We start from the raw sequence: 26,247 nt of genomic DNA on the forward strand, positions 1-26,247 counted from the left end.
AAGGAAGAAAAGGGCGTCGAGCTGTCAGTAGTAAGGCTCACGCTCAGCTCAGCCGAAAACTTTCAGCGCCGCTGCATCAGAGCACGCGATGCTGCACGTTACGTTCCGTAGACTAGGTATACAGCTATACGTCCACGTATAAGCACGCGGTGCCCTGCAGCCGAGGAAAGACGGGATCGAGCCGAGAAAGAAGCGCTCGCGAATCGCGCAGACGCGACGTTTATGGATTTTCCCGTGCGCGCGGGCGAACCGGAGTGAGAGCGAGAGCGATAGAGAGAGAGAGAGAGAGAGAGAGAGAGAGAGAGAGAGAGAGAGAGAGAGAGAGAGAGAGAGAGAGAGAGAGTGAGACGGGACGACTCTGGAGTGCACTCCCTCTACCTGCACACAGCGCTATCTCGCTGGATCGCGCGAGGGGGTCGACGCTGCTGCCAGAAACTGCTGTGCTCGAGCGGCGCGACGGGGGTGTGACGACGAAGGAGTCGCTATCTCTCTCTCCCTCTCGCCCGCTTCATACAACCCCGCGCGTCGGACTCGTCGCGGAGCACGGAATCGAAAGACACGCGGGGGCGCGCGCGAGCTTTATTTTTTACAGTTACGATCGTGTGCGTGCGGCTGTCGTCCTCGTCGTCGTCGTCGTCGGTAGAAAACGAGCCCAGTCGAAGAGAGAGAGAGAGAGAGAGAGAGAGAGAGAGAGAGAGAGAGCTGCTCTTTGGTCATGTGACTCCTCGTCGTAGCTCCTCTCTCGACTCTCGCGCTGGCTCTGTGTACCCCGCGAGTCAGTGTACACACGGATGCAGCGCGAGGGGAAGCTCCGTTCACGAGGGGCGAGCTGCTAGTGCGCGCGAGGGAGAGCACCGAGCACGTTGCCTTTTGCTGTGTCCTTACACCGTTCCGCCCTTTGAGGCTGCCGGCACTGCTGCACTGCTCTTGATTCCTGGGTCGAGCGCCAGGATCCTCTAGGCTGTACGTCTGCTCGGTGAGTCTTCTACTTTTTCTTCGACTTTTCCACTTTTGTAGCTTGAACTTTTGGGCGTGCGCTTGCAAGCTGCCGCGTGTGAGGGGGGGGGGGGTCGATTTGCGTGCTAGGTTGACCGAGCATGCATAGCTCGGTGCATTTGCGCTCGCCTCTCAAGGGCTTGACTTTTACAGCTCTCGCTGATTGAGCTCGTCGAAGCATTGACGCTGGATTATAACTGTCCATATCTGATAAGGTTAGTGGAAATCTCTTGGTGTCTCGCATGAGGAGTGCAGCAAAGGTGTGAATTTGTTTCTCTCATCCCGGAACAATGCGCAATTTTGCCGACGTGAACTTTCTAAATTCTCTTCCGTATCAGTTGGGAATAACACTTGATTTCCTCTTATCGAAATCACATCCCCGACGTACATGAGCAGGTTAAGTGTGAAACTTCTAAGTTATAGGGGAGATGGATACCCTTAACTATTTTGGGCATAACTTTTAAACTTTTTACAAGGAAATAGACAGGCGGTGGACAAAGTCGCCGCTCTAAAAAAAAGTTAACCGCATTAACGTAAAAAGTGCAATTTACGATATCTTGAAAACATGCCCCCAGTATGGATAATTTTAACTACTTCGGCTGTAACTAAAAAGTGCAATTTTCAATCCTCGTGAAATAACTTTTATACTTTTGAAATCCACATTTTCTTATTTTCCTTATAACTTTTACCGTGATTAATTTAAAATAACGGTACCGAATTATGTTAATTAGACCACAAATATGTAGGAAAAAACTGACCTAAAGTAGCTCTATCTGTTATTGGCGCGGATACATGAAATTACACATGCTAGGAATTATCTATACTGAGCACATCTCCTCTACATGTGTAAACCATGGGCAGGCTCGACTTCGAAAATCTTTGTGTATCCTTACTCATGCTGTAGAAGTAAAATGAGTTTTTACAAAGCTCGAAAGAACTCTCCATTACCTTATTGATGTGGTTGAATTTTTCATGTGGATACGAATATAAGAAAAAATAAATTAATGAATTAATCAAACGACTAAAGGTCATTGATCGTAAAAAGTCACAACTGCATCGCGTGGGCACTTTCTGAGATGTCACTTCTATTTTTTACAAAATACATTCTCTTTAATATAATCTCCATAACTTTGTGGGCTGGATATATTTGCAAAGGCTACCATCCACTCGCATGGATGAGTTGCATTATGTAACACTTATATAGTATAATAAGCGCCGTTCTGGTTTCAATGAAGAAAAAAATGAATTAATCATGCACCGTCAGATAATGATTCACCTCTCTGTATGAAATTGTTTCGACAGGCGAGCATCATTATTTGTCGTGAGAGCGTATTTTGCGAAATCTCTCGTTATCGTTCAAATATTGTAATTGTGACAGTATAATTAATTGTATATAATCTTTCTATCACTATTATATTCTGCACATCAAAATAGACCGTTTAATTCATCTAGCCCTCTGCAACGCAGACAGAAAAATGATTGATTACGCAAAATGAAGTGCGTTAGATCAATTTAACGATGTGTTGAATGAGTAAATATTTGGCGCACCTTTATTGATCTGAAGGTATTTTTATATTTATTGAAGTGTCCAGATTCATGCCTGATGTTATCATGAATGAAGCTTTGAAAAAACACTTTTGATCCACACGCGATATCCGACCTATGTATAATCTCAAGCACTCAGTCTTAATTGGATGGCACAATTGAACTAAATAGATTTCATGTAAATGAGGCAAGCAGTATGTTAGGGATTTTTCAGGAGAAAAAGGCAGTTAAAAGTCTTATAATGAAAATCAAGTAAATCCATTTCTCACTTTAGATAGCGCATGTGCAGTTTCTTTGTACAGATTTGTACATGTCATCGCATATCTAATTTTATTGTTTATGTATATCATAGTAGGCAGTATAGTTTAGAAAATATCCAGGTCATTCCATAAGCTATGAGGAAACCCTTGTTTTCTTATGGTCTAAGTTAGCACAGACTCGATCCAGTGCTCGTCCAGGCTAGACAAAGAAAGCAATTTAACGGAGGGTAGTTTTTATTGTCCGGATTATCCCCTAATTTCATATATCCGTTTGGCTTAGTTCAACGATATTAGAGATTAGTGGACGCGTCATCATTTCGTTTGGCAGACGAACACAATGTTCAATGTACCTATATATCTAGGCGTGTCTGGACATAGCCGATAAATTAAAAACTGAGCGTAAAATTCATTGCTCGAATCGCTGTCTCCGCACATTATAACGCGTTGATAAATCAATATTGAAATATCCGCCCACCCAAATCTCCATACTACGGCCAGATATTCTGTCGCAGCCTGCAAGTGAACGTAAATTTATAAAATATATGTGAGCCTTGCAAATATTGGAAATCGCAAGTTGTATTTGAACTTTCTCTCCGAAACTTTTGACTAACTATTTCGCAAATAATTTCACTCTGATCTGTTTCGAAGTGATAGTAGAAACGAAAGTAAGCGCGTGAATAAATAGTTCTATGGTGTAGTTTCGAATGTATGCCGTGAGCGTGTCGTTTTTTTCAAAGAAAAATCTAAAAACTACTTTGACGTCAGCGCTAGGAATTTGAAGTAAGTACATCGTATCAGAAAGGCAGATACTTTGGAAAAATTCATGGCCTCGATACATGTGTCCTCGTGTTCCATAATAGAACAATTGCAATCTATTGTTTGCGAAATTCGGGTAGTTCCAAAAGATGTTATGTTGTCACGTTCGCCAGGTACCCACATACAGTACACGAGTGCGCGCGTTTGTGTTGACGATGTGTGTACTTATGCACATAAATATAGAGCTGGAGTATAATGAGGCATTCAGAGGCGGTAGCGCACTGCAGCCGACTACAATCAAAAGCCGGGTGCGACACTCCAAACATACTTGGCGCAAACGCAAGTTGTGCCTGCCCCGCGCGTGGTTAAATGGATTTTCTTATTATCGGCTGTATGACTTGGCGTGCGCGTGCGCGTATATTGTGTTGCGCGCCGCGCGCCTTCAATATTGCGGCGCTCGGGCGCTAGTGAGGTATAGGCGTCGATCATAATTCACAAGCACCCAATCGCTCAAACAGAAACCTCGATAAGATAGCAAACAAAAATTGTTCTACTGGACGCGAGCGCGCGCGCAATGAGCTGTTTAGTGTGCTTTTGACTTTCCGGTAGGCCGGATCTCGTGTTTCTTCTTTCCTTTGTCTAATTTTCAAAAGAATTGGTGTCAAGTTTTTTGGAGTTTGTGCTTTCTTCGAAATTGAACTCTGCGAAAGATAAACCCAAAAAAAAAATGTATAGTGTAACTTAACCAACGGTCATTGTTTTACATCAAGAAAAGTACAAAACTTATGTTCACAATGACTACGTGGTACTTCAAGTTATGTTTTTTTAGGACAAGTGGTTAGTTCTTGTTTTTATAGTTTCATGTCCAAGTCTATCTTAAGATTGTCCTTGACCCACGACTCATGCTGTGTACGCAGGCGTGTAAATGTTCTTGTCTTCGAATGTTAATTAATTTAATCGTCATTAGTGCATCGGAAAGGGGCTTGTACGAATCTTCTATATGACGATTATGTTCGAATGTCCTTTCAAATACGAACCATTACATTATTCGTCTAGACAATGTGTTATTCTTATCGCTTGGTTCTCGTCGCTTATTATCGCTTATTTGTATAATTAGAAAAAGAAGAAGAGGTCAATCAATTAGATAACGAAGTATTGTGTTTTTTTTTAACGCAACAACAAATTTAAATTTCAAAAAAGAACAGTTTTAATTTTATACATTTTTGGTATAGCTCGATAAACATCGCATTTTACTTTGATTATAAAGATATAGTCTTATCACTGAAACCATCGTGTCACGATATTTGTTATAGAAGCACTATCGATGATATACAGCTACTTATCACGTCGAACCGATGCCCAATAAAGTATCTAATATCATACCTGTATACTTCCTAATTCAATCATTTGTTTTTATAAATATTGATTTTATAAAATCTAGCAGCGTCTAACTTATTGCTGCAATTCCAATTATACGATATTTTTTCGGAGGTCATATACAGAGGATTACCGTGACTTTTATCGCATTCGCAAATACCCAATCAAGCGTAATTTCACATTGCACGCTTGTTAACGACGATAAGGATCGTATAAGAGGGTGCTGCCGAGCTTTTTTGCTCGCCAATAAGGAGCTGTCTTTATTCCCTTTTCTCACTACTCTGCTCCGAGCTTTGTTGGCCTTCGAGTAGTTGTTAAAAATCAAATCCACTTCGAGATATTCTCATACGCCTATTTTTGGAAATATTTTCTCGGTTATAATAAGTGATCGACTACAGTTCGAAACATATGATTAAGGGGAAAAAATCGGCTAAATTAAAAAATTCCTCTTTTATTTCTGAAATCGCTTTTCCAACCAAGTTTAAGCGACAAATCGATCCGCAAGTTAGCCCGACGTTATAAACCGGCTATGCGCCGCGCAAAGCGCTCCTTACAATTCGTCTCTAACGAACCTCTAATTTTCCCAAGCAGAAGAGCAGCCGAATGTTGCTGCAGCGAAGAGCCAGCATCAGCAACGAGGACCAGGCTGAGACTCCTAGGTTGAGCCGAGGACGCAGATAAAGAGCCATTGGGCTAACGACGGTTATACGAGGGTGCGCCGGTACTTTGGCAGAAACGGCGTGGCACAGATGCGGTATGGCCCTGCCGCGACTATCGCTCAAAAGATGCTTCCTCTACGTAGTCTGCATCACGGGTATGCTGCTCGTCGTCATGAACGTGCGGCAGAAGGAGATCTGGCACGGCATCAGGCCCGAGCAGGTCCAGCCCGCTGCCAGGACCATGCCAGACGCCGCCAAAGTGAGTATTATAATTTATTCTGCGAATGCCGTGTATTTACATGACATACCCGAACTGCAGCGTCGTATTATATTGTGTGGCGCGCGGATACACTGCGTATACGACTATACAGACTCGTTTTGAGTGCTCTTATCGATGTACTTCTGCTATGCTGAGTTTTTTCCTTCTCGTCGTATATTTTATTCATTTTAGTTGCGATACGAGCGCGCGAGCAGAGGAAAGTCATTGCGGCCAGTCAAGGCTTCCTGTGCGTGACTTGCGTGTGCGTATACCTATGCTATCGGCGCGCGATTTGCGGTGTCTGCGGTTACGCTATTTATGCCTGAACTACAGTTTTTCCACGGTGGCTAACACCACTGGAAAATAAAAAAGGTGGAAATTATTTTAATTCTCTCAAACGGTATGTTACAGAAGATCAGCTCTCAGCTGAAAAACGATTCATGTGAACTTGTTGTCATGTTGTGTAGTCGAGGCCTTAATCACTCGCCTGCAGCAGAAAATAGTCCGAAAGAAATTTAACAGACGCGGCTTTTATCACTCCACCTCGTGAAAAGCTTGAGACATCCTTGCGTTTGCCATCACCCTGAACCCTTTGATCGCGCGGTCAGGTCTACATGCGCGCACGATGTACAAGTACATGCATATAGATACAACTCCTATACCAGCAGCCTATGCTCTATTATAGTCCAATTCATACATATTCAACGGCGTCAGCGCTTTCGAAAACGATTCCAAACTTCTCATGTGGCGAATTTTGCATCCCTCGCAGATAAAGCTGCTCTCGTCGGCACCTGCGAGATCAGCAGTGACGACGATGCCGAAGCTCTCGACGAGAGTTTGCCGACCGAGACTCGCGCTCAGAAAGCTACCAGTCGAGGTAAACTGTGCAACGCTGATGCGTTGTGCCAGACGCAGGACACCGGGTACTTGTTTAAAAAAAAGCACCTTTTCGGGATAATAGATTTTGAGCCTACTTTGCCGATTTACGCACGTTCGAACGAGTGAGCGTTAAAGTTATCAGCTGCAGTGACGCTGAGATTGCCAGACTATGTATATATACATTGATATATCGACTAGTGGACGTACGTCGTACTCAGAGTCGAAGTTCTGTGACAAACTGAGATAAAGCTAGAACAGATATCTCATACTTCACTTGCGTGCTTTTTTAACATCGGCGTGGTCAAGTTGGATTGTGTCGTATAGCAAATTATGAGCATGAATCGCAATAAATTGAGATTAACAAAAATATAATGTGTTAACATTTCAGCTGTTAAAATTAAAACAATCAATAAAGTTAAGAATTCTCGACAGTTTGCAAAGTATGAAAATTGCTTGAAAATGACAACGAATATGTCCGTGTATGATAAAAGGACGCTGTAAAATAAATTTTAAATAAGTACCTGGTATTAGTGCAGACAATGCGACGCACGCCGCGAATTTCTTAGTGGCCACAAGTAAGGACAGCCGACAGTATTATGAAACTACATAAAGCAGAGAAAGCGAACTTGAGAGTTGCACTGCAGCAAAGCACGTGCAAGCTTTATGCCCATGTATATAATAGAGCTTTTTAAATCAACGATTCCACACCACACAAATGACATTCTTGCATTCTAGTTTTAGATTATATACCTAGTTTAAGAATGGAACAGACGCTTCAACTTTTTTCACGGCTATAAGCGAGAGGAACGTAGTGTAGGATATGTACTTATATAATCTTTATATTTAACGATAAAAATGAAAACGAAAGTGAAAATCCTTACTTATTCTGTAGCACAATATGGATAAAGTATAATTCATTAGAATAATAATGTTGTTTTTACGCACGATCATATCGCAGCACAGGAAAAAGAATAAATGTTTGATGCGATACGGCACGTAGTAATGAGGTAAAGGATTTTTACAGCTTGTGAGAACAAAGGGGCGTACCCCAAATGGGATTCAACTTTGCACATGTGCAGCTCGTGTTTTATCATTTCGACTTGAAGCACATGATTTAAAATACAATACGACCCTGGCGTTCCATGTATACTATACTATAATATTGTGTGAGGTGCTTAACAGATCACACGAAACAGTTGCGTTATTGCACCCATTTTATCCTATACTTAATTCACTAGTTTTTTTTTTAACTCAATTTTGCTGCATTTATATCACTTACAAATATATTTTGTCAACTTGCAATTTACATAATAATGAGGATTTTATAAATGCAACTATTTCTTGATAACATGCGATTGCAGTGTATGATATAGGTAGTAATTCATAGATATGTTTTATTCTTGAGAGTTTTATAACACAAAACTGTGATTCGACTATAGATGAACAACACGACGGGGATGCCAAATTCTATCGAAAACACAATCGATATAAGCGATCCTGCGAAGAGGCCATGGTACATGAAAGGCGGCCAGAGAAGACCGAGTCCTGCTTTGAAGTCACGGCGCACTGGTAGAAGACAGGCGCGTCTTTGGCCTGACGAAGATCCTATTGATGATCGCGTGACAAACCAGGTAAGCTGATACCCTAAACTTGATATTAATTCGAAAATCTCATAATCCAAAGTTGACCTATGCAATTGCGCCTCTAGCTCATGTTCGTTCCGCCGGATTATAACAGATCAAGCCTTGACATCCGCTTCAAAAAGATTTATATACCGCACGGAATGAACGAGGCGAAAAGCGGTCCGGATCTCTTCTTTCAACAGGGATGCCCCGTAAATACTTGCATGATAACTCGCGATAATCCCAACGATGCCGATTTGATCCTCTTTAAGGATTACGTTACGCACATCGGACGAAGATCTCCAAATCAGGTGAGTCGATTATTCCTGCCGTTATTCCTCTATTACCGTGTAGCTTATTCCTGGTAGAAATTTTGGCACTGAAACTGCCTAGTATAATAATTACGAGCTGTTTAAGCGCGAAGCACCTAAGCGCTCTCTAAGATGGACTAAATTACGCACTTTACGCGTGGTGTGGCGAAAAGATTATATGTGGATAATGCGTCATTTATTATGAATGCTAATTGAAAAGTATGCTTTTTTCAACAGGTCTGGATGTTGTACTTTTTGGAATGTCCTTACCATACACAAAGTGTAAAAAATGCTATAGTGAATTGGACAGCTACCTATCGGCGAGATAGTGACATCGTTGCACCTTACGAGAGGTGGCAATACTACGATTCTAGAGTTACCCAAATCCAACAAAGTTTTAATTATGCAGCCAACAAAACAAAGAAGGTGATACAGGAATTAAGCTTTTTGAACACTGTGATTTTATTTACATAAATATCCAGATCCAACTGAACGATATTTTGCCATTTGTTAAGGTTGCATGGTTCGTCTCTAACTGCCACCCCCGCAATCAACGTATGCACTATGCTAAGGAGCTGGCGAAACATATTCAAGTGGACATCTACGGTGCTTGTGGCACTTTGAGATGTTCGCGATCCCAAGCACAAGCTTGCTTCGATATGCTCGATGCTGACTACAAATTCTATCTTGCTTTTGAGAATTCCAATTGCCGCGACTACATAACAGAAAAGTTCTTCGTCAACGGTCTTGGGTAAATTATCATCAAATTATTTTGAACATGCGTATACTCGATTGCCAATAGTCGATCAATGTCGAATATTCAATAATTGAATTAGATTATCTATGTAACTATACTTACAATTATATTGCAGTATTCTTTTAGAATTTTCGAAACTACTGTTGGTAAAGTAAATCTCTGTGAAACTATTAGCAATGGTAAACATCTATTCATGCATCTGATAACATCACCCGAACACTTATGCTTCAATGCCTATTTTACCGACGTCGGTTTACGACTAAGAAATCGATTTTTTTGGAGTCTTCCATTCTTCCGATATGTTATTTGTGCGAGCATATTAAATAACGCATTGGCAAATTTGAAACATGTATTATGAAATTATCCATATGCAGAAATTATACTATTTCATTATTTAAATACAGGCACAACGTACTACCAATCGTAATGGGCGCCCACCCAACAGACTACGCTCGAAGCGCACCATACCGTTCGTACATCCACGTAGATGAGTTCGAATCGCCGCGTGAGCTGGCCCAATACTTACACCGACTCGACGCCGACGATGAGCTTTACAACTCGTATTTCAAATGGAAAGGTACCGGAGAGTTCATCAACACGTACTTCTGGTGCCGGGTTTGTTCGATGCTGCATGACGAGCAGCGCACGGCTAAGCACTACCGAGACGTGAATGAATGGTGGCGGGGCGAGGGTGTTTGCGCGGCCAATTCCTGGCGCGAGCTCGAGCATCTACGCAATACCTGAGAACAGCTTGCGAACAGCACCGATGCTGTCGCTACTGACTCGTGATCGTCTTAACGATCTCATAATATGACCCGGTTAAGTTGGCGCGAGCGAGATGACGCGTTGCAGGAGTAACCAAAGATGACTGTATGCAAAAATTTCGGAGACTTTGAACGAGCGATTTTTATCGAGCGTCTATTCTCGTCAAAGAAAATGGTTTTCAAGGAATCGAACAGCTTAATTTTTTAAGACATCCATTTGAACTCGTCATACTGGAAGTGTTTGTTTCGATACATATTTTATTAACAAATAAAAGTATTCCATTAAGGGGAGGTGGGAGCTATAGCTTCGCAAATCCGCCACGGGGTATTTAGTATTTCAAATGCCAAAAAAAAAAACTAACAACCGTATTGACATTTTCTTTGGGTAGAATGATTTACTGATCTCAAACCTATGGCGCTCTGCTCATTATATTGATAAAAGTTCAAATTAAAAAAAGTTAATAAGTAACATTGGAGTTTGAGGTTGGCGCTGTAATCGCATAAACACGCGTAAACACCCGCTCGTATTTCACAACTTTTACAAAAAACAAAAGTCCGATTGGTATTTTTTTTTCGGTAGAATGATTCACTAAACTCAACACTATGGCGATCTGGTCTTGGTTTTTCATTGTAAGCTTTATTCAAAAAGTTATAAGGAACAGAAAAACAGTGTTTTCAGCTCCCACATCCCCTTAAGTTGCATGCCAGAAAAAAAATCATTCAAAGCTACAGTGTTACAGACAATTTTTACATGTAATTGCTTTTGGGAAAAGAAAAAAATTAAATAATGTCTTTCTGGCATTACTCCGTAATTCGATATTATTTATAAGTTATATTGTACTTGTTGTAATAGGAACTTCATTTGAACAAGTATAATATTCTTTTTAATAATTTTATACAATGCAGAGATGAGAGATACTTTTTTTATATTTTGAGAAAAATTATGTAAAAGTATCAGCAAAAAATGACATATTAATCAAGTTTTTTAAAAATAAGTATTTACCTTATTGTATTTTTTAGTTAGCATGCATCAAGAAAATAAAAGTTAGCATCATAATAAGATTCAAGATTAAGACGAGAAAAAATGTGAAAAACACATAAAATCGCGTTGCGATATTGACTTATAGAATGAAATATGATTAAATTGTATATAAAAACGAGATAGCTTACATAAGGGTATCAAAGTCAATTTAAACCCATATTTTGCGCCACAAAATAGAAGACGAGAAAAGTAACTAATTTAGGTATAATAAATAATAAAAACAAAATTAGGATAAACCACGACATAGTTACCCTTCGTAATGCAATTATCTATCATTTTACAAAGTTTGAAATTAATACATAATTATTTACCCAAATGCCATTCGGCCTACTATCGGATTTGAATTGACTTGATACTCCAATAAGTCGATTTTTTTTAACGTGAGAACAAAATGGTATTATTATAGAAGTGATTTCTAAAGGGGAATTCAATCGCAAATTTTGAACAGAGAGTATCATTTTTACATCATATAAATCAAAATCCATAGAACGAATATTCTAAGATAGTGCATTTTATGTTTTCTTAAACATAGGAGAATACTCTTTCAGGTTGTAACTTTATTGTCAATTATAATGATTTAATAGATTTCGCGATGATCGCAGTTGCTATTAAGGTATAATTTAAATTAGATTTATAGCGTCAAATTTATAATATCTCGCAAATTTTATTTTAAAAATATGAGTAACCGGAATACATATACATCCATTTATTAAAAAAGACGAAAGTATGGAATATACTTACAACCATGCAAGAGATACTATAACAAAAGCAATGAGTATAATAAGCAAAAGTCAATAATGAAATTCAGTAATTTTGATGAGCTTATATTTTCGGGTTCTTTGCGTAACTACACTTGTAATCGTTATGTTGCTTTTATAGATTTTATGATACTCTTGGAAGATAATTAACCAACGTGTTTTATACTTATAGATAGAAATTCAAAGAAAAAACGTATAATATGATGCTAAAGCGTCCACAATTTATATCTTTATTACATAAGAAATTCGAATGCGCGAGCAATTTGAATTAGCACAATTTTTTCATATTTTGAGCGTGCGTCTCGGCACACACGCCAATTAATATATAGTTCCTAGCGCATATTTTATACTTTGATGATCACGAATGAGCATCAGTCATCTCGTGAAACAAACGAAAACAAACAAATATGATGGGATTGAATTGTTGAAAAGCAGAGAATTTAATTGTTTCAGAGATTTCTTATACACACGATAAGTGTTCCGATATGTAGTAATCATATTATGGAAATAATTAACTCTTTGAGTGCAATGGCATTTCATAAGATACAATTTGATATTACCCTTCTCACGTTTACTTGTAATTGAGGTAATATAAAATTTTTATTACCTAATCTTTTTTGTGTAGTGACATATAATTCTATAATGTAAGAATTATATCTTGTATAAAAAGTATCGCGCGTATAACTGAAACGTATTTCTTCCCTGTGCACGAAACACAGCATTAGTTATTATAACAAATATTAAAAGAAAAAAAAAACGTAAATTACAAGCGCCGAACAAGCCTCTTACAGAGAGCCTTAGTTATGAGAAATTGGCGACTGATTACCAAAGAAACGATAATCGTTACGATTTATCATTCTTGTGACTGCGCCAGACGACGCACGACTCTTGAATGTAATATTGTTATGATAGAACGAGCCTACGATATATGTTCTAGCACATTTTGTTACGTTGTGTATTCATATTGTATAATACGAGTTGATCTTGTCTTCTATATTTAAGGATAAGCCATTTTTTTATAGCTTATAGAAAGTTAATCAACTGAAACTGTCAATTTTTCACGCTAGTATATAATATAATACATTATACTGCACGCACAATCATACCGACATTCCCTTTTTTACTAAAAAAATTAATTTATTAGTATTTGTCATCAAATATTTGCATTATTGTATTACGTTATTACTATCTGCATATATAAATATTATGTTTTAACGAATATGAGCGTGTGATGTAATTTAAAAAAATGTGTTCATTCTAGGATTGTTTAACTACATATCATCGTTTATTAAGATACCTTCTCAATATAGTCAAATAGTAAATTAGTATACAAAGTAAAAATGATAAAAAAAAGATTAGTAAGGCAGATGCCAGTGTTTAATTTTTTTGTGCGCAGCTTTACCAATATAATTATAACTATACATTATGTTTCAGATTTATGTACTGAGCTCTGCCTGAGTTACATTCTACAATTTTCATAGCTCTAATAATGTTTTGAATTTTTTACTCAATTTAAACAAACTGACTATATTGAGCATGGGAAGTACTTTTTTCGGAATTGCGAACATTTCATTTGCATTTTTAACTTTCTTATAATTATTGTGCACATTGATTGGTCGGTATAGGTTACATGGTGCTAAAAGTCTATATAACAGTCTTTTGTTTATTTAAGTCGAAAAAATTATTCTTTACTACGTATTTTTTTGTGAGCGATCGTCTGTATTATATCCTGTATTTAGTCTATGAATAACAAAAATTTTGTAAATAGTAGCTTGTAAAGCGTTAATCGTTATTGTGCTCATAATGGCTATGTAAAAACATAAAAATCCAAGGTGAATGAATGAAGCGTTAAGTTTGCTATGGACAGAAAAAGACTTATGAATTGCAGAAAACGGCAAACGATAGTCATATTCATACTAATTAGTCGAATTGATTTTAGTGTATAATTAAATTGAATATAAACACAAATTACAAATTACAAGTTTTGCAATATTGAATTTAGAACGTTAATAATAACGAGTGATGAATTAATTCACTGAAATACAGAAACGAAATCACTTTCTATTTTTTTGTTTGTTTTATCAACTTAATAATCACCTAATAAACGTCCCATTGTAAGTATTTAGAGCAAACTTGATGTTATTACAGTGTTAACAAAAAATAGAATGAAACAACAAAAACATTTTTCAATACGACATGACTATTATTTTACAACCTTGGCAAATTTCAACTGAGAAACATAAGTTTATTAAATTTTCAATTTGAAATTATCAAATAAAAATTATGAATTAAAAAGAATAATAATAATAAGAGATAATTGATTCTGAATATGAATTTTTTATGGTCAATAAACTATTTATTACTTTGCATTTTCCATTTATTTACTACAATCCTTTTAATTTATATTGTTAATATAACACATCAATGATTAAAAGCAACTATTATGAATAGTGCTGAAAGATCACCCCAATTCTTATAGCTCATTTCTCGCCTTCTCGGTGAGTAACTGAGTAATTTATCACACTAGGAATGAAGGCGCGCTTCGCGCGCTCTTGATTCTATCTCTGTCTAATAACACTGGTAGAAAATCTATTATAAGTGTTGGGCGGCACACTAACGCTTGCTAATATTTTATAAGCATGTAACATGTTACTAAATCCCTCAAAACTATTTTTTAATAAATATATTAATAATGCTCAATGTCGTCATCATTGGTTTGAATAGTGAATTTGAAGAAAAGTTCAGTATAAGAGTCAGTGGGTTTGTCTATCATTACAATGCCATTTATTTGCATTATAAAAAAGCTATACAACTGAAATTTTACACAGATACTTACTATGCTACCTAGAAAACATGTAACCTATATGATTATGATTTAACTGTTTTCATTCATATTTTCACATCGAGGCCCATATGAATTTTTTAATTTAGCTTATCAAATTTTGCTTGTAGACAGTTACACAGAAACTACCATCTCTAGCACGTTATATTTCTGATTCCAGTGTATTTTTATACGAAGAAAGTAATAAGTATTTTAGCTTTTTTGTCAATGCATTAATTAGAATTCTGACTTGTAACAGTTGTGAGAGATTTTGAGACCGATATCTGTTTCTCCATTTTTGCATTTTTTCTCATTCGAAAACTAACAGGTCTAGAAAGCTCATATTTTGCATATTTTGCATGCAAAACAAGTATCGGTCTCAAAATCTCTCACAACCGTTAGAAGTCAAAATTCTAATTACCTAAAACCTTAACAAAAAAGTCAAAACATTTATCACTTTCTCCATGTAAAAATATGCTAGAAATCAGAAATACAATGCGTTAGAGATAGTAGTTTCTGCGTAACTGGCTATAAGTAAAATTTGACCTGCTCAATTAAAAAATTCGCATGAGCCTGGATGTGAAAATATGAAGGAAAATAGTTAAATCAGAATCATCTAGGTTACATATTTCTAGGTAACATGTCTAGTAGCCTTTTTACAATTCAAAGAGCATTGTATAATGATAGACTTAAACTTACTGACTCGGATGCTGAACTTTTCTTTAAATACACCTCTCAAACCTCACGGAGGGCGACTTTAGGCGCAGAGACACAGTAATCTTCAAACTCTTTATTCTTTTAATTGAACTTCTCACTGATATTAAAAAAAAAAATTAAATAATATTCACATACTTTATTACTACTTCAAATAGGGTTAAGGTGCCACTTTTCAATACACATGTTGTAATACTACACACTCTTGGTAATGATTAATTTTTACTAAAATTTCTTGCTAGTTATATTACATATATTTTATCTGTTATCAAGGTTTCCACATTTCATTTTAAACACCTTAAACATTTCTACCAGGATTATGAGTTATGACTGTTTTGATGGTTATGAATTTAAAGCGCGGTTCTGATCTCGTTGCCTAGGCAACCAACCAGCAACCAATCAGAATCACGTATTAAATGCTTCACAACAAAGGCCATCATTTTTTAAAGAGAGGATATTTTATTCTCGCCAGATACAAACTCTGAAAGTATTTAATTAGCTTACTCTTTGAAGTTTTTATTGTAATTCTCATTAATTAAAAGTTGTGCACTATTTCGAGAAAAAAATTCTTTTTAATAGTTAACGAAGGAACTGGAAGAACAATTTAATATAATAAATTCATTTGTAGTTGGTAAGTACCATGGTAGAAGCGGTATCCAAGTTATTTAGAAGTTCTGAGGTTGTCAATATCAGAACTTGGTAGTTTTCTTTGTCAGTTTTTGTTACAAGATGTAACGCTTTTTATCCTAGTTCTTTGGCAGTTTTTAGATTGAGTATTTTTTACTATTTTCTTCGGAGCATAGTTGGTGAAATAATACGACACAGGTGCACGTAGTTAATGGCGATTCGAGGTTAGAATTAGAAAATCATTACTAGCAGGCTTGTATTCGAGTTTTTTATTAATGGAAGTATATAGAACCCGAGCCCTGCACAAGGATAGCCGCGCGCCTTAGCCAACCGAGCCAAGAAAACGTTGTCATTTGACTACAACTATCTTGGGCATTACTTTTCAAAAACAGCTCGATCTAAGAACTGCCAAAGAACTAGGATAAAAATCGTTACATCTTGTAACAAGAACTGGCAAACAAAACTAACATTTAAATCGACCAATTTCTATCAGGGTATTGAAAATCCCTTTAATTTGTTACTTATTCGCCAAATAACTAGGACCAACAATATATCATTCCTGAAATGATCCAACAGAAATTTACCAAACAGAAACAACATTGAAATTTCCAATAATAAAAGCAATATGTATACTTATTCCGCAAGAATAAAGCCACATCTTTATACATCGATAGTCGGATACCGCATTGTTGATGAACAAAAGCTATAAAAACAAGGGGGAGAGAAAAAATGGGTAAATAATAGGAGAAACAATAAATCGAGCGCTTTTTCCAATTACCAAGATTTACGCACGAATCCTCGACGAGACAGGCGTTGGGTTGGCATTCTCGGCCGACTGCAGACCAAAAGGACAAAGAGAAAAAGCACTGTGTACATCTGCAATACTCGTATACATCTATACGAGTGTGCAGAGAGGCAGCGTTTTTTAAATTCGCTCTGGCACGTGAGAGCATTTTATGGTCAGTTGCACTTTCTAAGAATCAATCCTCATGGTCAATTAGCTTCGAAAGACAAGGGTAAACCCCTTCTTAACGCGGTTTTACACTGAATATTGTCTATCTTGTCTTTATACAAACAGCTGCACACTAAACGCATATGCGCACATATTTTAGTTGATAAAACTGAAAATCGATAGCGTGATCGTCAGTTTTATTTTTATATCATAAGATAACATTTTAACATATTACTTACGATAGTATACATCATGCAACAAGACAATAAAATAAAAAACCGATGCCAATTCTTTGGCACGTACCTTCCTCCAACAAAATTTATAGTTGCAATAAATAAAATATTGTTCAAATATACAGTATATTAATGATTTTAAAAATACTGTCTATCGCTTAATTATTTTACTGAAGGAGCATCCGTCACAATATCAAATCATATAATTTTCATGAAAAAATTTAAACCTTAAAATTTTAAATACCATAGGGTTCTCGTAACCTCATAAAATCATGAATTTTCTTAAAACATTCTGAACTTTAGTTAGCGAGTTATAAGGTTTAAAAAAATAGTAATTTTCAGTTATACAGGGTATATAGGGTGAAAGACAGAGAATTTGAATCCTAATAACTTTTAAACTTAACGGTTGCATAAGCTACATGAAGAACCTAGCCAAGGTGATCAAATAAGATCGATATTTTCCCAAAATTTCAACTTAATTAAAGCCTTTTTACTCCCGTAATCGTACGACATAAAAACTCTTTTTAGTTTTCGATTTTTAACTCGAAAACTAGTCATACAAATGGTTTAAAATTTTTACAGTAAATAGATATTATCGTTTTTTATTGTCATCCATTTTTTAAAACGTTTGACAATTCATTTTTGGAGATATGAAAATTTTTTTAAAAATCACCTTTTTTATCATAAAAATTAAAAGGAGAACAGTCAATCTGGAAAATCTTGCGGGAAAAAGTAAGCAATTTTATGCTCTTTTAGATACACCATTGTTGAATATATTGTATAAATCATATCAGAAAAAAGCAAAAATATTTTTTCAAAAATCTAAAAATGGCTATAATATGGCCATAAAATCGTCAGAATTGTAAAAAAATATTTTTCCGAATTCAGAATCAGAAAACATATATGCATATCAAATTTTATTATGATTGGTTGCATGGTTACAGAATCATAACGGTATACGTACATACACACACATCCATCCGCACGGAATTTTCTAAAAATCCATGATTCGAGCTCTAAATACCTCCAAATGCGTTTTGACGAAGTTTTAGCGAAACTGAAAATTTTACTATTACAAAGCTTCCTCTAGGAGGAAGCAATATATCTCTATAACGAGGGCGAGCTCTTCAGCCCGAATCAGGGCGCCAGAGTTCAACTTTATAGTGTAAAGAAGATCGATTTCGCACATGCTGAATCAAGTTTCGCGCAAGGGGTATAAAAAAAGCTGGATTAAGACATTACAATAAGTCTCAAAAAATCAAAATACTAGTATGTCTGCGAGTTTCTTGTGAATAATAAATTATTGTACAAGAAAAAGTTGTCGCTATTTGAAAAAAAAATTTGTCGTAATAAATCTGTGGTTGTCTAGAAAAACCGAGTTCGCCCAGTCTCGCCGCAAATCGAGTTAAGACTGGTTTTCATAGATTAAAATGAGAACTTTTCATGTAAAATTGTCAACTCGTGGTGCACGTGTATAAGCGCCTAAAATTAGAAGCGCTTAGAATAAAGACACGAATACACGCTGAGGGTACGTTTATTGAGCTGTACGCACACGAAATGAGCTAACAAATGAGGTTTTGCCTAGGGAATGCGTACGATCTGTCAACTAGTAAGCCCTTACTCTTCTTCAGCCTCTGACAGCGCGGCTACGATCTTAGAACTCAAAATATCAAGTTTTTCTGCATTAAGTCGAGCACATTGAGTCAAAGAAATGACTTATTCTTGGCAATTCATATTAGCATTAGTAATCTCATGCTGTCATTCAAGAATTTATTTCGAAGAAGAAATTAGAAAATCAACGAAAATGATCCATACAAAGCATGCTCCCAAGTCCACCTATTCCCGGCATAACCGCCTCATTCAAGCGTTTTGCTCTCATTTTTGAAAAGCAAAACAAATATTAGAACCGGACTACCATAAGTTGATAGTCCTTTGGATAGCCGATATTACTGTTACACTATTGTGCCCTGTTTCTTTAGTTCTGATCTTGCATATTAGTACAAACATTAAAGTCGAGTTTTCTCGAATACACGAAAAGTGGACTTGAAGACGGTTCTTTCGGGCAACCACAGAAATAAACGTCAGTTTGTTAAAATAGGAATATACGTTACGATCTTCGTTACTTTGACTTAAGGTATCATTCGAATCAGATCCATGCACTGAACGAGAGAAGAATCTTCTATGCACTTAGCTATTATTAATATACAACTCCATATTTTGATGTGAACTCAAAAGTTTTGATTTCCAATCATCATTGCTTGGACATTCATGTAGAAACAATTGAAATTCTATACAAAGCTGAATATTAATCAGTTTTGTCGATGCTCGTACGTTTCATGTACATACGTGTACATGAAACGCTTACATACATTATAACGCTTACGCTCCGATCTAGCAAACATGGGAACATCGTAGTTGCATATAAGTACGGAATTGGAAACGAGTCTGAGTGAGTTTGGCCAAAATGTACGGAAGAAAGAATGGAGGCGAATGGGCAGCACGATCCAAAGTTTCGTCGTGTGAAAATGTGCTGCTGCACGCGCTACCAACTTCTCTAACTAAATTTCTCTTTTCCCAACACTGTTGGCCAAGTAAATTGCGTTGGATAATCGAGTGATTTGCGCGCGCATCTTGAAGGGTCCGATCTCGCCGCATTATTGGCAAAGATATTGGACTTGACTAAGGCGCGCGCAGGCTCGTTAATAGAATTATGCCTAGTACAATACGACGTATAAGCTCCTTCTGAGTTGGCCTGTTCGTCCATTAACCGCGCGTCTCTGGTTTGAGCACGTATCTACGTGTATGCTTGTCTCTCGGAAATCCGGCCGTGCCAGCAGCACGTGAGCTCACTGTGTGTATATACGAATGCAGGCCCACTGTATACAGGCATTAATACACGCACAGATTCTCGATAACCGTCAGCGCTCGCGTAGCTCCTCTTGCGGCTAGTTCGCGATTGTAAACTTGCCTTAATAATGGCCAAGCGCGAATCCGCAATATCGGATTTCTGCTTTTCTCATCTCTGCCCCTGCGTCGACTGCGTAGGCATTTGTCTGCACGCACAAATTGATGCTAAGTGGATAATCGTGTTACAGTCAGACGGGTCGGTCTTGATTTGCTTATTGAATGCAGACGAAGTTTGATGATGCTGCTTGACGATCATAAACAGTGTGAATACCCGCACGCTGCTTATGAAAAGTGCAATGCATCATTGTGATTAACATTTGAGGATATTTATGATGGAAATTTTTGATAATTATTTGCTTGAAAAATATTACTTGCATTGGCAAATACTTGAATATAATCACCCCACAAGTTATAACGTCTGCTTCGACTTGCTTCTGCTCCAGCTTGATGCTAAAATACCAAACTACTTCAGACTTTTCGACTTAGTTTTGAAGGGAGAAGCAATCACAACATTACGGAAGGGAATCCCACTTTCTTTTCGTTTCTTTCAGCTAAGTACCTCTGTATGATTGCTTTACTAATATGATAAAAGTGCTACTGAGCAACGTTTTTATTCGACACCTTGAGCTTTAATTGATTTTTTAATGATCTTTTTAAGTGTATCGCAATAAATAATTAGTTCTTATCGCTCTCGCAATTTTTTAGCTGTGTATAACAAAGTAACTTTGTCGATAAAGCAACAGCTCCCTTTGCCACGTTTTTCCAAGTAAGAGTCAACGCGCGAACGGAAAGAACCATGAACATAGAGGCGACGAGAGAAGCCGCTCAGTATAAACCAGTCGAGCGATTCGTTAGGCACGCCACTGACAAAAGGTAGAGCTTTATTAGAAAATTCTCCCCACAAGAAAAGAGCGCGGCTTTGAAGACACCGCTACTTTTTCTCTAAATACGCAAGCGCACACACGAAGAGGCTTTTTCCTTTGCTCGTCGCGCGCTACACGCTGTTGGCAGAGGTGAGCTTATTAAGCAACGAAGCGTTAAGCTCGCTGGCTCATCATCCGCGAACGCGCGATTATCGTGCAATAAGCTTGAGCGCGCGCGAGCGATGCAAAGCAAGCAGACGATCTCTCTCTCTCTCCCTCCCTCTCACCCTTGCGCACTTGAGCCAGCGACGCAAGTAATTCGCTTGGCAATTTGACCACTCGAGCGAATAATCGCCGATGAAAGTGTTAATTTATGCGCAAAATAGCTTTAGAAGACGAGCGAGGTAGAGCGGGAGAGGGTACATGCGTGGAATGGGTTAAAGGGTATGTGAAGCTGGCGTCTGGTGTTAGTACGCGCCTGAACACATAATGCGGTCGCCTATTCTCTCTGTCTCTCTCATCTTTGTCGCTCACTGCCTAAAAGTTTACTTGCTCGTACCACACGTGCGTGTGCGTGGTTTTACGGACGTACTAACTGCTTTTTCTATATACTGATTTGGCTGGTTACCGAAAGCTTTGGTAATTTTATCTTTTTTATTTGTAGCAGTGAATTAAAAATGTTTTCTTTAGTTCCACACTCATTACGCGCAAGGTATATATCATGATTTTTTTATATTCTCACTCTCTCTCTCTCTCTCTCACGCGCTTGCGATCTCGATAGATCGGTCGCTCTATCTATATTAAGAACATTTTTTTTGTTAAATCTATAAACGTACTTATTAAAAAAGTTTTTCTACTTTACATATTGGACATTTTTTAAATGACATTTAAAAGTTTTTTTTATTGTTTAAGAGTAATATAAAAAGCAATGAAATTTTTTATCATTAGAAATAAATTATTGAAGGTATAAAGCATCTGATAATGCTTCAAGATATTATAAAAAACGTTTTAATTAGAATCTATCGTAGTGTGTCCTGAGTTTTTGTCAACGCGACTGCATGAACCAGCATAGACGCTGTACATATGAAACATTCTTAAAAACAACTATATCTCACATGTTTAACTTCTTCAAAATAATACCACCTTATTGTCGGCGTAATTTCGTAGCTCAACGTTTCCTTTCCCTGTTGCCTGCGCACGTACGACCTCTTTTTCGCGCATTTTTTACTTCTACTCCTCCGTTCTTTTTAAAGTCTTTTAAAATATAAATACACCCGGGCATGTCCTGTCTCTAGAATACTTCCCGCCGACGGCTAACTGCATTTGCTAAATGAAGCGGGTTGGCTATGCCTCTTTCTCTCTTTCTCCCTGCACATGCGAGCAAGCACAAGATAAAAGCGACCCTGAACAAACGTGCGCGAAGAGCCGGCTTTGGCTGGGCTACAATACATTCACAAAAAAAGAGACGGGGATTATGGAGTGTGTATGCGACCATAGAAGGGACAGTAATTAAGAGAAAACAAGTGGAGTGTTAATATTGCTGGGGTGCTGGATTTTTGAAGATATGGAGGGTGCGTTTTAAAAGAATTGCAAGGGGAACCTACAGTTAGAGATAATTGAACTGGAAAAAATATTTCGTCTAGTTATTTTAAATATATACCATGCATACAAAGATTTCAAAGAATTTAATTTCGCAATCGATGTGATTTTGCAATTTTTGTTTACAGTTTGGTCGGTCGTGTGTTTATATCAGAAGAAAATACTAATCTCGTGTGAATGACTTGAGATTAGAACGTCCATCGTGTTATCACACCGTTCTGAAATAACGTCCTTATCGCCCACTCTTAGGGGACAAATCCCTTTGTCTATTTCCGTGTATTATAGCTCGAAATATACTATTATACGATCACTGCTATACACACTCGTTCTCTCTGTAACAAGAGTATCTACACTGAAAAAAAAACACAGTCGTTTCTGCTGTAAAGTTCGGTAGTTTTAACCGTTCTACCGCCTTAACGACTGTTCAGTAAGAACAACGGTGTGCCACTGGTAATTTTGGCGAGTCGCGACTCGTAAAATTTGTCGCTTACGCGGGACATCAGTAGAAACGACCAAACTGATTCTTAAAAACTGCTGAACTCTACGGTAATTTTGGCGAGTCTTCGTACAATGACGGATTATACTGGTGCGAGTTCAGTTAAAATGGCTGTGTTTTATTTCAGTGTATAATATTCATTATTTTTGTGCTTGGAGATAGCGCTTATCATTAAGGCCTCTTGTCAATATCGAACGCCGGGCAGCAACGTATAGCGTCGACGTTGAGAGACTATAAGCGCAGACATGAAGGAAAGAAACTGGAGCGCGGGAAATCGCACCCTCCTTCGTACGCGCGCGATTTTCCCTCCCGATTTCGGATTCGACCCCGCGCAGCGTGGGAGCGAAACTTCCTCGTGAGGACTTCTCCACGGTGTCTGGTTCCACTGGCTTGGGGGCTTGCGACCGCAACGAATACACTTGGAGCAGTGTACGGGCCGCGCTCGCTACAACTCGATATTGATCAGAAGGAGAGCGTGACTCCTCAAACGCGAGAGCAGAATACTTAATTTCTCTCTCTCTCTCTCTCTCTCTCTCTCTCTCTCTCTCTCTCTCTCTCTCGGCTTTGTCCTTTCCGAAGTCACCGCCGTGCGCGCGGTTTGTTGGTACAGAAACGAGCGGGGGACAAATCTATTGCTTGATGTAAGGCTCCTCTCCCCCGCTCGAGGACACTTTATGCAGGGGCTGTCGTTTTCTTAGGGCTTCCTTTTTTTCTCACTTCCTTGACATCGATCGCGTGTAGATACATCGAGATATAGTGATTGATTCGAAGTGTGTGCTAATATATGCCAACGAGAATCTTTATAAGCTGTAATGATTATTTTTATATGTGTTTTGCATCGAATTTGATTTATGTGCCTATTACATGGTGGTTTCAACGAGAATACTTAGAGGAAATTTCCGATATGCGGAGCCGGAGGATAAATAATCACAACAGCGCTATTCCAGCTCGTCAACGATAATCAAAGCAACTAAAACAACGACGTGTGTATAACGATTCTCCCGATACTTCGCGACGGTAGCAGAGGAAAAACGTATCTCCGCTGGTAGAGCTATATTTTTAAACGCGCGTTTATATGGTATAAGGCCGCTGCCGCAACAAAAAAGCCTCTCCATAAAAAGTTTCACGCGACACCGAGCCTTCGCTCATCTTATCGCGTTGAAATCATCCTTGCGGCTAATCAGCCTGACCACCTCTTACCCCTCAGAAGCATGCCCCGATAAAATAGAATACCCTCTGCCGGCGCGCAAAAGAATTTTTCATCAGAGCTAATTCAGCCAATGACTTTGCCATAATAAATCAGTCGCGAATAACTCGCGCGCTGCAAGCTCGCTCGAGTCCTTTGAGTCTGTCCCGCCCCGGCAAAACACCTTGGCCGTGCAGCCCCGCGCGCAGGTTCTATAAAAGGAGATACAGGCGCTCGCTGGTCAACTCACCGCATCACGGCTGGCTGCTCAGCAAAAAGGCTTCGTCGTCCCTTCGACGACGACGGCGACATGTCACGAGCTACCTCTCGCAGTAGCGGAACGCGCGTTGTCTATAGACACGGCTCGAGCGGCAGCAGCAGCAGCGGCATCGCACAGGTGTGTATGCGGCCGTATCGATATACCTGATTAATCGCGGGCGCGCGGGCTGACCAGTGAGCTGCGAGCTGTCGGGCATCGCCGTTGTTGTTTTTTCACTCCCCTGTGCTCGCTTTGCGGCCGACGATGCTTCAAACGAGGAGGGGAAAGTAGCTGGTGCAGAAAAAGCTCTGCAAGGCTGAGAAATCAATTTACCCCCTTTGAAAAATCGCGCGCGAGCGCGGTCGGACACGCGCTGCTCGTCGCTATATAAATCGCATATGCATCGTTTTAACAAGCATGGCGTCCGCGCGTACATTTTCCCTCTTCATTATTTTATAATGTTATAGATACGCCGCTGCCTATGTATAGCTTCGTATATGCGAGTATGTTTTTAACCAAAGGCTCTCGTAGAGACTGCGTCGTTGCCATTATACACTCACGTTTGTGCATCATACGCCTCTTTATGCAATTTTCTTTTAAAAGAAGCTGTGGCACTTTGTTGATGTTACTCTAACTATACGTGAGCATATTGAATAAACTCGCGATACGGACATAGAACAACGATAGAAAGCAGTGACCTGTGTGTATAATGCATGTGTCACCGCCGTGCCATAATTGTAGAGATTTTTTCGCGTTTCGTAAGCGAGAAATAATTATGCGACTTTGGTTCAACTTTCAACGAAGACACTGAGCAGCCATCATTTTGGACAAGTATCTTATGCCTCCAATGCTGGCTGTAACCCACTCACACTTCGATCAATTTCAGTATCCTCTCATCTCGGTCAAACTTCTCGAGAGAAATTTCCAATACACCGTTCGACGGCACATTGCAGTGCTCGAAAAGTTAGCCCTTCACACTCACCGGAGAGCAGTTACCAGCCATGACGCAGCTAAGACAGCCTGCGTGAGCGAAATTATTGCGTCGTTGCGCGACTCTCCCGGCTAATTCTGGATGAGCTGCAGTGTAAGTTCAGTTGCCACACTGCTAGCGACAGCTACGCGTGGCCTTCTGGCTACATACGTATCCTCGCCGTTGTATGCAGAAAGCGCGTAAGGGTCGAGGCGTATACGTTGGTCCCGAAGCAGCTTGCAGGAGCTTATGTGCCGGGTGTGCTTGCGCCTAGGACACGTATAGTATATATGTACTCGCGATTCCTTGGAACACGCGCGGCGAGAGAGACTGCACTATCATGTTCTTGGAGTAAATGTCGTTAACGAATCGTCGTGCGAGTTTTGCTTTTATTTAATGGGACGAAGCTTGCAAGCTGCGGCTGCGCTAATTTTTAAACAAATTTCGTGTTCTACACGAATGCTGCCATCAAATTTGGAGTTTCTGGGCAAGGACAAAAAGTTTTACTGGGGAAGAGCATGCCGCAAGCTATGTGCGACCGAAATAATGCAGCTGGTAAACGAGTACTTGCATGACAAGGTGAGAGGTTTAATTCTCTTGGCCTGTAAGAGAGAATAATAAGGTGTATGTCACGC

General features: G+C 38.7%; 1 protein-coding gene across 7 annotated transcripts; it reads left to right on the forward strand.

The window, feature by feature from the left end:
- The first annotated feature begins 434 nt into the window (after nucleotides 1–434).
- On the forward strand, nucleotides 435–14,355 carry LOC100116394 (glycoprotein 3-alpha-L-fucosyltransferase A). Of its 7 annotated transcripts, none has more exons than XM_016985462.2 (8): nucleotides 435–976; nucleotides 5,523–5,852; nucleotides 6,622–6,729; nucleotides 8,171–8,362; nucleotides 8,440–8,664; nucleotides 8,902–9,090; nucleotides 9,180–9,415; nucleotides 9,826–14,355. In XM_016985462.2, exons 2-8 carry the CDS (start codon nucleotides 5,691–5,693, stop codon nucleotides 10,163–10,165), a joined length of 1,452 nt encoding a protein of 483 aa, XP_016840951.1. In that variant the 5' UTR covers nucleotides 435–976; nucleotides 5,523–5,690; the 3' UTR covers nucleotides 10,166–14,355. The 7 variants fall into 7 exon arrangements, with proteins under 7 accessions (XP_016840951.1, XP_016840949.1, XP_032454938.1 ...); XM_016985460.2 differs by having other exon boundaries at nucleotides 5,526–5,852; XM_032599047.1 differs by lacking the exon at nucleotides 6,622–6,729 and adding an exon at nucleotides 1,150–1,211 and having other exon boundaries at nucleotides 438–976; nucleotides 5,526–5,852.
- The last annotated feature ends 11,892 nt before the right edge of the window (nucleotides 14,356–26,247 follow it).

Source organism: Nasonia vitripennis, chromosome 4 (genome assembly GCF_009193385.2).
Source record: "Nasonia vitripennis strain AsymCx chromosome 4, Nvit_psr_1.1, whole genome shotgun sequence".
In the NCBI taxonomy this organism is placed as follows: Eukaryota; Metazoa; Arthropoda; class Insecta; order Hymenoptera; family Pteromalidae; genus Nasonia; species Nasonia vitripennis.

Bases quoted from the DNA above. Each gene is read 5' to 3' on its own strand.
- LOC100116394 (XM_016985462.2), top strand. From the start codon at position 5,691: ATGGCCCTGCCGCGACTATCGCTCAAAAGATGCTTCCTCTACGTAGTC. The intron at 8,665-8,901 runs GTGAGTCGATTA...TTTTTTCAACAG, and splicing joins GACGAAGATCTCCAAATCAG to GTCTGGATGTTGTACTTTTT. The intron at 9,091-9,179 runs GTGATACAGGAA...CCATTTGTTAAG, and splicing joins CAGCCAACAAAACAAAGAAG to GTTGCATGGTTCGTCTCTAA.